The sequence below is a fragment of the Lepus europaeus genome, chromosome 22 (assembly GCF_033115175.1).
Source record: "Lepus europaeus isolate LE1 chromosome 22, mLepTim1.pri, whole genome shotgun sequence".
NCBI lineage: Eukaryota > Metazoa > Chordata > Mammalia > Lagomorpha > Leporidae > Lepus > Lepus europaeus.
The window spans coordinates 27613845-27628598 of record NC_084848.1 but is presented as its reverse complement, the minus strand read 5'-3'; the positions used below and the strand labels follow the sequence as shown (position 1 = coordinate 27628598).

General features: G+C 47.5%; 2 protein-coding genes across 2 annotated transcripts in view; one reads left to right on the top strand and one right to left on the bottom strand.

The window, feature by feature from the left end:
- Positions 1 to 14754, bottom strand: part of HEATR4 (HEAT repeat containing 4) — a 161138-nt gene that overhangs the window by 144292 nt on the left and 2092 nt on the right. The window lies entirely within an intron of this gene.
- Positions 2053 to 13524, top strand: LOC133751665 (acyl-coenzyme A thioesterase 1-like). Its single transcript, XM_062181859.1, has 3 exons — positions 2053 to 2535; positions 7364 to 7566; positions 10281 to 13524. Exons 1-3 carry the CDS (start codon positions 2079 to 2081, stop codon positions 10884 to 10886), a joined length of 1266 nt encoding a protein of 421 aa, XP_062037843.1. The 5' UTR covers positions 2053 to 2078; the 3' UTR covers positions 10887 to 13524.

Here is a 14754-nt window from a genome sequence, read left to right as displayed (position 1 = left end):
GTGTGGAGCTTTTCTGAAAAAAAAAAAAAAAAAAAAAAAAAAAAAGGGTGGTGGTGGTGAATCTTGTCGATGCCTTTGTAAAAAAATTCCCTTACAGGGGCCCGTGCTGTGGCACAGTGGGTTAATGCCCTTTTCTGTACGCAGGCATCCCATATGAGTGCTGGTTCGAGAAGGATGCTCCACTTCCGATCCAGCTCCCTGCTATGGCCTGGGAAAGCAGTAGAAGATGGCCCGAGTCCTTGGGCCCGTACACCCATGTGGGAGACCCGGAAGAAGCCCCTGCCTCCTGCTTTGCATCAGCACAGCTCCAGCCGTTGAGGCCAACTGGGGAGTGAACCATCGGATGGAAGACCTCTCTCTCTCTCTGCCTCTCTTCTCTCTGTGTAACTCTGACTTTCAAATAAATGAATAAATATTTAAAAATTCCCTTATAAATACTCCTCAGATTGTCCACTGTGCCATTTGCTTCCTGCCAGAATTCTGATACCACCCAAAACTGACACTGCCACGGAGGGTTTTTTTTTTTTTTTTAATTTGGTTTTTTTGAGAGGTAGAGTTACAGAGACAGAGCTAGAGAGATATTTTCCATCTGCTGGTTCACTCTGCAAACGGTCACAATTGGAGCTGGGCCTGACTGAAGCCAGGAGCCTGGAACTCCAGCTGGTTTCCCACGTGGGTGGCAGGTGTCCAAGCACTTGGGCCACCTTCTGCTGCCTTCCCAGGCACATTAGCAGGGAGCTGGACTGGAAGTGGAAAGGCTGGGACTTGAACTGGCATTCACACAGAATGCTGGTGTTGCCGTTGGAAGCTTAACCTGCTGTGCTACAACACACAGCCCATGGCAATGAGTTAAGATGAAAAACAGAACTCGGTTTTGATGAAGCCACAGGTGTTTGGGGGCAGTGCTTTTACCTTAGACCATTTATTGTCACGATACCTATTTTCACATAAGGATTCAGGGGCTAATTAAGTACACTGCTAAAGATCTGCAAGGTGTTAAGGAGCAGAGTGGCATTCGAAGCCAGGCAGGTCTGACTGTACAAACATCAACCTGTTCTGAAGCGGCTGCTCCTGTTACCACCGGCTCTGCTAAGGGACTGAGGGGGAAAAGAGGGAGGGACCTGGACCACGTCCTCAGGGGATGGCCTGAATGGCAAGCACCTGGGATACATTTCATCTGAAAACATGTTCAGGGCCGGCCTTTTGGCACAGCAGCAGGTTAAGCCAGCACTTGCAACACGGGCATCCCACCCAGGAGTGAAAGTCTGATACTTCCGATCCAGCTCCCTGCTAATGTCTGGAAAGCAAAGGATGGGACAAGTGCTTGGGCCTCTGGCACCCATGGGGGAGACCCGGACGGAGTTCGGCACTTCTCCCTTCAGTCTGCTCTGCCCGGTATTGTGGATATTTAGAGTGAACCAGTGGATGGGAGATCTCCCCCGACCCCGCCTTTCAAATACATTTTTTAAAAAAAGGCTTTAGATTTACTTATTTGAAAGGCAGAGTGATAGGGGAAGCGAGGGGGAAGAAGAGAGGGAGAGAGAGGGAGGATCAATCTTCCCAGTCCGCTGATTGACTCCCGGAGTGACTGCACCAGCAGGTGCGCACCAGGCTGTCAGAAGCCCGGAACTCCATCCAGGTCCCTCCGGTGGGCAGCAGGGACTCAGGCACTTCAGCGATCGCCTGGGCTCCCCAGGGTCTGTGTTAGCAGGAAACTGGAGGCAGAAGCCCGGGACTCGTTCCCAGGCATCCTGAGGAGGGATGCGTACTTCTCAAGCAGAATTCGTCGCAAATCCAAATTCCTGGCACTGTGTTCCTTCCCTTCAGTCCTGTGGCTTCGGCGGCCTTTCCACCTCGACCTCGACTGCTACACGTTGGACTTCGCCTCCTATTAGCAGCCGGGTTCTGAGCGGAGCGCGCAGGAGCGCCCCGCGAAGTCTGGAGCCAGGCCCGGCCTGCAGCGGGCAGCCAATGAGAGGCCCGCGAAGGATTCTGCCCACCGTCGCGTCGCTAGGAGGCGGGCCTGCAGGGGCAGACTGGGACTCCTAAAAGTAGTGTCCCCTTTTCTCCAAATTAGAATGGCGGCGTCGGTGAGCGTGGAGCCCGCGGGCCCCAGCTGCTGGGACGAGCCGCTGCGCATCGCCGTGCGCGGCCTGGCCCCCGAGCAGCCCGTCACGCTGCGCGCGTCCCTGCGCGACGAGAAGGGCGCGCTCTTCCGGGCCCACGCGCGCTACTGCGCCGACGCCGGCGGCGAGCTGGACCTGGCGCGCGCGCCCGCGCTGGGCGGCAGCTTCGCGGGGCTCGAGCCCATGGGGCTCCTCTGGGCCCTGCAGCCCGACAGGCCCTTCTGGCGTCTGACGAAGCGGGACGTGCGGACGCCGCTGGCCGTGGAGCTGGAGGTGCTGGACGGCCACGGCCCGGAGCCCGGGCAGCTCCTGGCCCGCGCGCTGCTGGAGCGCCGCTTCCTGCCGCCGGGGGTGCGGCGCCAGCCGGTGCGCGCGGGCCGGGTGCGCGCCTCGCTCTTCCTGCCGCCAGGTGAGCCGTCTGCTGCCCTAACTGCACCTGTCTTCCTGAGAGGCCGTCCCCTTGGCCCTTGTTCTTTCCCCTGTGGACATCTGAGAGACAACAGCGCTGTCGGAAGCTGGTTAGGGAAGCAGCTCATTGGCCTCGCCCCACCCGCTGAAGCAGACCCTGAGTTTTGACAAGACCTCCCGCCCTGAGTGATTGCTCTGCACATTTAGGCTGGAGAGCAGCTGCTCATCCCTCGCGCACCAGCCTGACAGTAGCAAGAGCAGGGAACTCGTTAGAGATGCACCTTTCTGGCCCTTTCCGATTTAATCCATCTGCACCGTTAACCTGCAAGCAGCGGTCTGAGTTGTGACCACCCTTCCATGGCGATCCCGAGGCAGCCGGACTCTGAAAACCGCTGTCTAGAAAAATGGGCTTGAAAGCTTGGTGTACTCAGGGAGAACTGTTCTCCCATGAGTGCCCGGCTGTTCCTGTGCCCTTGACTTGTGTACGTGCCCACAGGAACAGTCTGGTGAAGGGCCAGGAATGATCAGGTTCATTTGATATGCAAGAGGGAAATTTTCCTGTGACTCGTTTGAGTGACCCTAATACCGTTGTGAAACATGAAAGAAAGGAAGTAAAATCGAGAAGTGGTTCTTTGGTAAACAATGTTAAAATAGTGTAACAGATACATACAACTAACAAGCAAAAAACCAACAGTGCTAAGGGGTGTTTGATAAAAAGTCTCTCTCCAGTATGAAATCCTTCCACTTGATCTCAGGGGCAACTACACTTCCTTCCGGTTGAGATACTCTTTTTAAACCTCATGTTTTCTGGGAACTCTGGAATGGGGTCACTTCCATTTTCTGATTTTCTGCAGTCTTTTAAACACTTTCTACCTTCTCCTGATTTCTACTTGCAGTCAATCAGGTTATGCTCATTCTCCCTGCTCCTGCGCGGACCCTGCCTCTAGCCTGAGCTCCCTTCACACTGTAGTCAGTCCTTGTTTGGTCACCTGTTCCACTGATAGCACTTCTGAAAGCCAATCAACAGTCATTTCCCATTTGAAAATGCCTGAGGCCAGCGCCGGGGCTCAACAGGCTAATCCTCCACCTATGGTGCCGGCGCCCTGGGTTCTAGTCCCCTTCGGGGCACCGGATTCTGTCCTGGTTGCCCCTCTTCCAGGCCAGCTATGGCCCGGGAAGGCAGTGGAGGATGGCCCAGGTGCTTGGGCCCTGCACCTGCATGGGAGACCAGGAGAAACACCTGGCTCCTGGCTTCGGATCAGCGCAGTGCGCCGGCCGCAGCGGCCATTGGAGGGTGAACCAATGGCAAAAAGGAAGACCATTCTCTCTGTCTATCTCTCCCTTACTATCCACTCTCTGCATGTAAAAAAAAAAAAACAAAAAACAAACAAAAAAAAAAACACTGCCTGAATGCCCTTGCTATAGCAGTTCTTCCTCCAGTAATCTCTCCTGAATTACACACAGGTCTCTTTTGCAGCATTCCTTGTAACAATGAACAACTGAAGACAACCTAAATTTCCATAAGTTAAAGAATAATCATATGTCTGTACTTTGGGATATTCTGCAATGGTTATGTCTGAATCCAGCAGGAGTGGAGTAGAACCTGGAGAGCCCCCAGCAGTCCCAGCAGCATAGCAGGCCAGGTGACCCTCACAGCCCATAGGGGCCGCAGCTGCGGCAGTCGGCCCCAGTCACTTTCATTGCAGCAGTGAAGCCACTAGCCACCCGGGACCTCAGCACTGCTGACACCAAGCCTGGCACCACAGAGAGCGGTGGCTTGAGTGGCCTCCCATCTACGAAATAGGGTAACAGAAGATTAGAATTCCTAAATTTATACAGTTGTACTTCAAAAGGTTCATAGAAAATACATATTATGAAAATTATGCATATCAATACATATTATGTAAAATTAGGCATATATATTTTAACTTTGAAGATTTATGTAATTATTTGAAAGACTAAAGAAAAAGGGAGAGGCAGAGCAAGAAAGATCTTCCACCTGCTGATTCACTCTCCAAATGGCTACAACAGCCAAAGCCAGGCTAGGCCATAGCCAGTAGCCTGGAGCTCTATCTGGGTCCCACGTTCTTGAGCCATCATCCTCTGCTTTCCGAGGTGCTTTACCAGTGAGCTGGGTTGAAGTGGAGCAGCCACCAACCCTTGGATATGAGACACTGTGTTGCAAGTGGCAGGTTAACCGGCTGTACCACAGCATTGGATCTATATTTCAAAAATTTTTAGCACCAAAATAAACTTTTTTATTTTTTGACAGGCAGAGTTGACAGTGAGAGAGAGAGACAGAGAGAAAGGTCTTCCTTTTCCATTGGTTCACCCCTCAATGGCCGCTGCAGCTGGTGTGCTGTAGCTGGCGCACCGCATTGATCCAAAGTCAGGAGCCAGGAGCTTCTCCTGGTCTCCCATGGGGTGCAGGGGCCCAAGCACTTGGGCCATCCTCCACTGCCCTCCCGGGCCACAGCAGAGAGCTGAACTGGAAGAGGATCAACTGGGACAGAGTCCGGCACACTGACCGGGACTAGAACCTGGGGTGCCGCCCCAGGCAGAGGATTAGCCTATTGAGCCACGGCGCCGGCCCAAAATAATCTTTTATTTTATTCTTTCTCACAAACTTTTTAAAGCACGCTTGTGTGTGCATACAAATATATGGAAGCTTGAAATATAATATAAGTAGTGTAAATAGTTGGGGAAAGGCTGTTGTTGGCTATTTATGTAGGGAAAAAAATTAGATCCCTACCTCACATCTTAAACAAAAATGAACTCCAGATTAATTAAAGATGTATTTGTGAAAAATAAAAAGTCAAAACTACTGGAAAAAAATGTCATTCATATCTTAGGAAGGATTTCTTACGTAGATCCACATAGCAAAAACTATATTACAGAAACCTCAGTGAGACAAAGGTAAAATGTATGCAACAGAAGATGTTTATGATACAGTAGACAAAATTACCAGAATCCAGGATTTTTTTTTTATTTTTTAATTTTTTTATTTAATGAATGAATGTTTACATAGATACCATAATATTTTTAAAAAACTATAAGTCAATGACATATAAGTCTAGAAAAATGGGCAAAGGATAGAAAAAGTCAATTTTTAAAAAGGAAAAATTCAATAAACCTATAAAGAGACTCTCAACTCCTACTTAGTGATCATAGAAAATACAGAGAAAGAGTTTAACCTAGCAGTTAAAACACTGGGTTAGGATGCCTGCATCCGATATCAGACTGCCTTGGTTTGATACATGGCTCCAAGTCCCAATTCCACCTTCCTGCCAATACAGACCCTGGGAGGTATCAGTAATGGCTAAAGTAGTTGGGTTCCTACCACCCATGTGGGAGACCTGGATGGAGTTTTGGCTCCTGGCTTTTGCAGGCATTTGGTGCAATAAAGCAGCACATAGGAGATCTCTCAACTGTCTGTCTCTCAACTGAAAAAAAAACTAAAAAGCTATTGTGAAATACCTTCTCATACCCTTAAAGGCAAACATTAAAAAATCTAATTATCAAGTGTTAGTGAATAACTAGTAAAGCAAAACACAGCAGATCAAAGATCTATTTGTGTCTGTCTGTCTCTGTCTTTTAAATGGAATGAAAATAAATAAATTAGAAAATAAATATTTGAAAGATCACAACTACCTTAAAAGAAACAGGTAAATTCAGGTCTACTCATCAGCACATTTTTTTTTAAGATTTTATTTATTTATTTGACAGAGTTACAGACAGTGAGAAAGAGAGAGAGGTCTTCCTTCCGTTGGTTCACTTCCCAAATGGCAGCAACGGCTGGAGCTGTGCCTATCTGAAGCCAGGAGCCAGGAGCTTCTTCCAGGTCTCCGATGCGGGTGCAGGGGCCCAAGCACTTGGGCCATCCTCCACTGCCTTCCCGGGCTACAGCAGAGAGCTGGACTGGAAGAGAAGCAACCGGGACTAGAACCCAGTGCCCATATGGGATGCCGGTGCCACAGGCGGAGGATTAACCTAGTGCACCACGGCGCCAGCCCCCATCAGCACATTATCCATGTGCAGATGTATCTTTCTTCAATTTGGGAAGAAAAAAATACACTGAGTTTTTGTTAGTTAAAATTTTGCTCCAATGATGGAGACCTGGGGATCTATGAAAGTGAGAGGGGATCGAATTAGATTCAGTTTGACTTTTGATGGCTATCTTGAAAATTATAAACTGCAATATAAAATGTCAAGACATGCCTGAGAATTTGGAATTTTTTCCTTGGGTTTCTAAGAAGACCAAAGATGGCTTGTGATACCACAGTACTTGGAAGCAAGATCAATCAGAATTTTGAGTTGCAAGCATCAAAAACAGACTGTGGGTTAAATAGGAAATGAATTTATTCCAAGGCCATTGCTTCAGGAACACAACTGATCAGAAGAATGGGGAACCAGGATCAGAAAACTGAGAAGATCCAAAGGAGACTGGAGAGCAGGAACCCCAGCTAAGGTCACACAGCTCATGCCACCACTGGACATCACTAAGCTGGCTACTCAGGGCTGCTGTGGAGTCACTGCAAATACTGCTGCCCTGAATAAATTCTAAACCATTTTGCTCACTGGAACTCAGTATGGAATGGTCCAGTAGCTGAGTCTAGGTCACAAGGAGAGGAAGGATGTCTCTATTTTTTTTTTTTTTTGTGAAAGTTAGGGCCCTGTGTCCCCCCAATATATCCTATAAATAAAATATTCTTTCAAAATAGAAGGGGAAATTTGGATACTAGGCCACTTACTTTGTGTCTCTGAAATAAATAAGAGTCAGACACCACAAGTAGTTGGAGGACTAGATCTGTGTTTTGTTTTTCCCCAAGGCCCCGGGCCCTTTCCTGGCATTGTGGACATGTTCGGAACTGGAGGTGGCCTCCTGGAGTATCGAGCCAGCCTGCTGGCTGGCAAGGGCTTTGCTGTCATGGCTCTGGCTTATTACAACTATGACGACCTCCCCAAGAGCATGGACACCCTCCACCTGGAGTACTTTGAAGAGGCCGTGAACTACCTGCTCAATCACCCTCAGGTTAGCTGTTGCTTTAGTATTTCGGTTTAGATGGTAGGTTCCCAAACACTTGCTCTAGCCAAGGTTAGCTTTTCAACTCAGACACCTAAGGATGCTCTCTGATAAAATATTTAGTCCCTCTTCCAAATTCAAAGAGAATTTCTGAGCTTGGAAGCATCTCAGAGGGCTTAGAATTAGTGGGACAGTGTGATGTTTGAATCCTAGGTAGAGTGAGCAGGTGTTCTGGTTTATCCAAGGACAGGAGTTTCCAGTACATGGGCCTTTCAGTGCCAAGACCAGCACAGTCACAGCAAACCAGGAGCAGCTGTCACTTCAGCAGCATCACTGCCTTCTAGCGATGTGAATTTGTCTCCAAGCTCCAGGTTTTTGTAAGGGTTAAGTGGCACTTGTGAAGCCTCTGAAATAGGGCCTGACGTCGGTAAACACACATTCATTCATGCAGCAAGCATAAGAGGGCTAGGCACAGGGTGTACACTGGGAGGAAGTCAAAGTTCATGTCCTCATGAGCTCAGAGCACAGTGCAGGGATAAGAGAGGGAAGGAGAGTCAAAAAGTAACTTAAACTTTCAAAGCTTTAACAAGGAAATAAGCAGGGCCCTGATGAAGGGTAGAAGTGGAAGTGGATGGGTCTAGAGAGCTCAGGAAGTGCCTCATCTAGGTAAGATTGAAATGAGACCAGTTAGCAGCAGCAGTAGTAGTGTTGTCAAGGGTCTAGGAGATAATTCTAGCCATTATTTATTTGTTTGTTTATTCAAAAGGCAGAGTGACAGAGGGAGAAGGGGGCAGGGGGAGAGACAGAGTCAGAGACAAAGAAAGATCTTCCTTCTACTGTTTCAATGCCCAAATGGCTGCAATATCCAAGCCTAGGCCAGGGAAAAGCCAAGAGCCAAGAACTGCACCTGGGTCTCCCACTCAGGTAGCAGGGGCTCAAGTACTTGAGCCATCCTTTCATACTTCCTCAAAAACACTAGCAGGGAGCTGAAATTAGAAGTGGAGTAGGCAGGAATCAAACTGGTACTCAGATGTGAGATGCCAGCATTTTGAGCAGTGGCTTAACCCACTGTACTAGCCCCTGTTACATGTTCTTAAATCTTTTGGTATCTGCTCTTACTTAAATGTTAAAAATGAGGGGCCGGTACTATGGCACAGTGGGTTAAGCTGCTACCTGCCATGCCAGCATCCCGTATGGGGAACAGTTTGAGTCCTGGCTGCTCCACTTCTGATCCAGCTCCCTGATAATGTGCCTGGGAAAGCAGCAGGAGATGGCCCAAGTACCTGTGCCGCAGCACCTATGTGGGAGACCCAGATGAAGCTCCTGCCTCCTGGTTTTGGCCTGGCCTATCCCTGGCTGTTGGAGCCATTTGGGTAGTGAACCAGTGCTTGCTCACTGCCTCTCCTCCTCTCTGTTTGTAACTCTTTAAATAATAAATCTTTAAAAGAAATGAAATGGGCCCACAAGCAAATTAATAATTTAGAATTGCCAAATAGACTTGCACTGATTCTCTGGCTTTTTTCTTGTGCTGGATTATGATATATTGCCTACAAATACTGTTTCTGTTAATTTACAACTTACTTGAAGAAACAACCTGTTAACTTCAAAAAGAAAACTTCATTAAAGTTCAGGCTTTTTTTTTTTTTTTCTTTTTTAACAGGCAGAGTGGACAGTGAGAGAGAGAGAGACAGAGAGAAAGGTCTTCCTTTTCCATTGGTTCACCCCCTAATGGCTGCTGCGGCCAGCGCGCTGCGCCGATCCAAAGCCAGGAGCCAGGTGCTTCCTCCTGGTCTCCCATGCAGGTGCAGGGCCCAATGCCATCCTCCACTGCCTTCCCAGGGCACAGCAGAGAGCTGGCCTGGAAGAGGAGCAACCGGGACAGACCCGGCACTCCAACCAGGACTAGAACCCGGGTGCTGGCACCGCAGGCGGAGGATTAGCCTAGTGTGCCGCGGCGCTGTCCGAAGTTCAGGCCTTTTATTCCTCAAAACAAGTGCACTTGGACCCTTACACACAGATGGAGAATTATTTAGGTTCATCTTAGACTTCTTCAGATTACCATGAACTAATTTGAGTGAAGACCCCATTAAAGTATAAAAGCATTACAGGCTAAACACTAAATATATTTTTTAGATTTACTTGTTTATTTGAAAGGCAAAGTGACCAAGAGGAGAGGTAGAGAAAGGGAGAGAAAGAGAGAGTCCATTACTGGTTCACTCCCCTAGTAGTGGGGGGCAACAGCTGCAGCTGGTCCAGGAGAAAGCCAGGAGCCAGGAACTCCATCCTGGTCTCCCACGTGGGTGGTAAGTACTTTCACCATTATCTGCTGCTTTCCCAGGCTCATTAGCAGAGAGCTGGATAGGAAGAGCAGCAGCCAGGACTCTACCCAGCACTGATGTCCTAAGTCACAGTCTAGCCTGTTGCACCACACACCAGCCCTGCACACATTTTTTGCATTTGCTTAACTGCTTATTATTGATAGGCATCATGCAAAGTGCTTTACATATGGTGTCTCTTTTGATCATCATATAGACTTTAGAGCATAGGGATTAGTGTTATTTTACTGCAAAGGAAACTGAAATTTATATAGACTTAGTAATATTTTTAAAGCTAGGATTTGGGAGAGCTCAGATTCAGACCCTGGTCCACCTGGCTTCCATGAGTGGGAAGTCCTTGCTGTACCACACAGTTCATTCATTCTTCTTTCTCCTCTGTCCGCTCAGGTGAAAGGCCCAGGGATTGGGCTGCTTGGACATTCCAAAGGGGGTGAACTCGCTCTTGCCATGGCCTCTTTCCTGAAGGGCATCACAGCTGCTGTCATAATCAACGGTTCCATAGCTAATGCTGGGGGGACCTTACACTACAAGGACGTGACCCTGCCCCCTACAGGGACCAACAGACGTCGAATCAAGATGACCAAAGAAGGCTTTGCAGATGTTGTGGATGTCCTGAACAGCCCTTTGGAAGGGCCTGACCAGAAGAGCCTAATTCCTGTGGAGAGGTCTGAGTGCACCTTCCTGTTCCTTGTAGGTCAGGATGACCACAACTGGAAGAGTGAGTTCTACGCCAATGAGGCCTCTAAACGCCTCCAGGCCCAGGGGAAGGCAAAGCCCCAGATCATCTGTTACCCAGAGACAGGGCACTACATCGAGCCCCCGTACTTCCCCCTGTGCCGGGCTTCCCTGCACGCCTTGGTGGGCGGTCCTGTGTTCTGGGGAGGGGAGCCCAGGGCTCATGCTGTGGCCCAGGTAGATGCTTGGAAGCAACTCCAGACTTTCTTCCACAAGCACTTGGGTGGCAAAGAGAGGAAAGTCCCCGCAAAACTATAATTTTTATTTGATTGTGTAGCATCTCCTGGGACTAGCCGCCAGAATTAGTATATATTCTTTTTCTTGTGAATAACTACTTAGACTCCCCCATCCTACTGTTAAATTGAACTTGCCAATAAGAATGAGCTTTTAAATGTTTTATAAATTGCACGTCTCATCAGTGTGGGAGGGAGTGATTGTGCAGAAAACATGAGAGGTGATAAAAGCATACCTCTTACTATTGCACACATGCCACCAACAAGGCTTCACTCAGAAAGGAAGGGGAGCGCTGATTATCAGTGCCTGCTCCACAACTGGAGTTCAATAATTATTTGCTGGGGGGCCAGCATTGTGGTATAGCAGGTAAATATGTCACCTGCAGTGCCAGCGTCCCTTATGGGCACCAGTTTGTGTCCCAGCCATTCCACTTCTGATCCAGCTCCCTGCTAATGGCCTGGAAAGGCAGTGGAAATTGGCCCAAATGCTTGGGGACCCTGTACCCACATGGGAAACCTGGTTGAAGCTCTTGGCTTTGGTGGGCCACCCCTGGCCATTGTGGCCATTCGGGGAGTGAACCAGCAAATGGAAGATTTTTTCTCTCTCTCTCCCACTGTCACTGTCACTGTCACTCTCGCTCACTCTCTAACTCTTTCAAACAAAATAAATAAATGATTTTTTAAAAAAAGTATTATTTGCTAAATGACTGAATAATAGAGAAGTAATTGCCTACTGTAAAAGAAAGGCATCACAGTTACCCCTTCTTATCTGTGGATTCCAAATCTGTGGCTTAAACCAACCACAGATGGAAAATTTTCAAAAAACCACATGAAATATTGTTCTTAGTATACAAGCACAGACTTTTTTCTTGTTATTGATCCCCCAAATAATGTAGTAAAACACTATTTCCATAGCATTTTCATTGTTTGAGTTGTCCTTTGTAATCTAGAGCTTTTAAAATACCCAGAAATGACTGCAAATATTGAAGCTGTTTTAATATCAGATTTGAGTTTCTACTTTATAAATAGAAGTAACATCTTAGCTATAAAGCAATTACTAGTTATATATGAACTACTAAACATTTTCAAAGTTTCAGTCCTTTGACAACTTCTCTTTGGATAAAGATTCTCCTAGCAAACAAATTTTGCTGTTTTCTTTATACACATGGACCTTATGATCTAGTTTTTATAAAAACTCAAGAAATTATTTAGGTGAAATATGTAAGTGATTTTAACAATGATAAACATGATTGGGCCAGCGCCGTGGCTCACTTGGTTAATCCTCTACTTTGTGGCGCCGGAACCCCATATGGGTGCCGGGTTCAAGTTCCGGTTGCTCCTCTTCCAGTCCAGCTCTCTGCTGTGGCCCGGGAGGGCAGTGGAGGATGGCCCAAGTGCTTGGGCCCCTGCGCCCACATGGGAGACCAGGAAGAAGCACTTAGCTTCGGATCGTTGCAGCGCCGGCCGTGGCGGCCATTTGGAGAGTAAACCAATGGAAGGAAGACCTTTCTCGTGGTCTCTCTCTCTGTCTATAACTCTACCTGTTAAATAAATTTTTAAAAATGATAAGCATGAAAATAATTTAATATTCGTGTTATAAATGTCCACAATAAAATTTGTGTTGTTACACCTGCATCCCAAATTGGAATGCTTGGCTTGGGTCCCTGCTCCTCCACCTACAGTCCTGCTGTTGCACACCCTGGGAGGTAGCAGATGATGGCTTGAGTGATGGGGTCCCTACCACAAATGTGGGACATCAGGAATGATTTCCTGGCTCCTGACTTCAGCCTAGCCCAGCCCTAGCTGTTACAGGAATTTGAAGAGTGACAAGGAAGTGGAAGATATGTCTCGTTCTTTGCATTTTAAATAAAGAAAAACTTAACATGATTATTGTGTTTTGTTTCCTTGTTGACTTTCTTTAGCGAGTAGGTGTTTGGCATCCTACACAGAGAGGGATGGCCTGCCTCTTCTCTCTTAGTGTAACTCTGACTTTCAGATAAATAAATCAATCTTGAAAAAAAAAAGAAGAAGAAGAAGAAGAAGAAAGAAAGGCAGAAGCAGAGAGAGAGAGAGAGAGAGAGAGAGAGAGAGAGAGAGAGAGAGAGGTCTTCCATCTGCTGGTTCCTCCCCAGATGGCCACTATGGCTGGAGCTACGCCAATCTGAAGCCAGGAGCCAGGAGAGTCTTCCAGGTCTGCCATGTGCGTGCAGGGTCCCAAGAACTTGGGACATCTTCCACTGCTTTCCCAGGTCATAGCAGAGAGCTGGATTGGAAATGGAGTGGCCGGATCTCAAACCAGCGCCCACATGGAATGCCAGCACTGCAGGCAGCGGCATTATCTGGTACACTACAGCGCAGGCCCTGTGATTAATTTTTAATTAAAAAAAAATTGCTATGGCAGGTGTTTAGCCTATTTGTTGGAATCCCCCAAATTCCATATTCGAGTACCTGGGTTCAAATCCTGTCTCTGGCCCCTGACTCCAGATTTCTGCTAATGCAGAAGCTGGGAAGCAGGAGTGATGACTCAAGTGACTGGGTTCCTGACCCTATGTGGGAGATCTGGATTAAGTCCCCAGTCCTGACTTTGGCCTAGCCCAGCATTTGGGCAGTGAACCAGTGGACAGCAGCTGTCCCTGTGTATGTGTGTGTCTATCTCTGTTTCTCTGCCTGTAAAATAAATCCTGTTTTGAAACAATAAATTCTTGGGGCTGGCGCTGTTTCATAGTAGGCTAAGCCTCCGCCTGCAGCATCCCATATGGGCACCAGTTTGTGTCCTAGCTAGTCCTCTTCTGATCCAGCTCCCTGCTAATGTGTCTGGGAAAGCAGCAGAGGATGGCCCAAATCCTTTGGCCCCTGCACTCACATGGGAGACCTGTATGAAGCTCCTGACTCCTGGCTTTGGCCTGGCTTAGCCCTGGCTGTCATGGCCATTTAGGCAGTGAACCAGCAGATGGAAGATTGCTCCATCTCCCGCTCTATAAATAACTCTGCTTTCAAATAAAATAAATCTTTAAAAAAATATATAGGAAGCTCATGGTAGAATAGTGGTATAAATAACATAGCAGTGAACCAGCGGAAGGAAGATCTCCCCCTCTCTCCAATTCTGCCTTTCAAATAAAAATAAACAAATCTTAAAAAAAAGAAGTGGACTCTGTTTTCCTTGAGCTTTGGTGGGACTCTGTGACTTCCTTGACCAACAGGGTAAGACAGAATGATGCCACAAAGCTCCCAGACTCCTGGCAATGGATGGGAGACTTCTCTCTCTCCCGCTCTCTCTGTAACCCTACCTTCCAAATAAATAAATAGATAACATTTGAAAAAAACACCCACATACATGATGAGAGCTGTACATGCTTGTTACACCTGAAACTACGCTCTATAAAACATGAAAAGTCAGGTACGGGCATTTGGCTGCCACAGTAGTCAAGAGGGTGTTTGGTACCTGCATCCCTTATTAGAGCGTCTATGTTTGAGTTCCAGCTCTGATCTGGATTCCAGCTTCCTACTAACATACCTGGGAAGCAGCAGGTGATGGCTCAGGCACCTGGATCCCTACCATCCACATAGAACTGGTTTGAGTTCCCAGATCTTGGCTTCAGCCTGGCCTATTCCTGGCAGTTGTAGGCAGCTGGGGAATGAATCAATAAATGGGAGATCTATATCTCTATCTCAAATAAATAAATAAGTAATTCTTTCATAAAGTGAAAAGTCTTCTTGGGTAAGGATTCAAGTTGTAAATATAGAGGCTTAGGGATCGTCAGAAAACACCTTGAAGTAACTTAAAACCTCAGCAATGGACAGAAAAGGAAAAATGAGGGAAGGCAGTTCTGCTTGCTGTACTATTTGAAAAATACTCCTGAAGGCCAGCGCTGTGGCACAGCAGGTTAATGCCA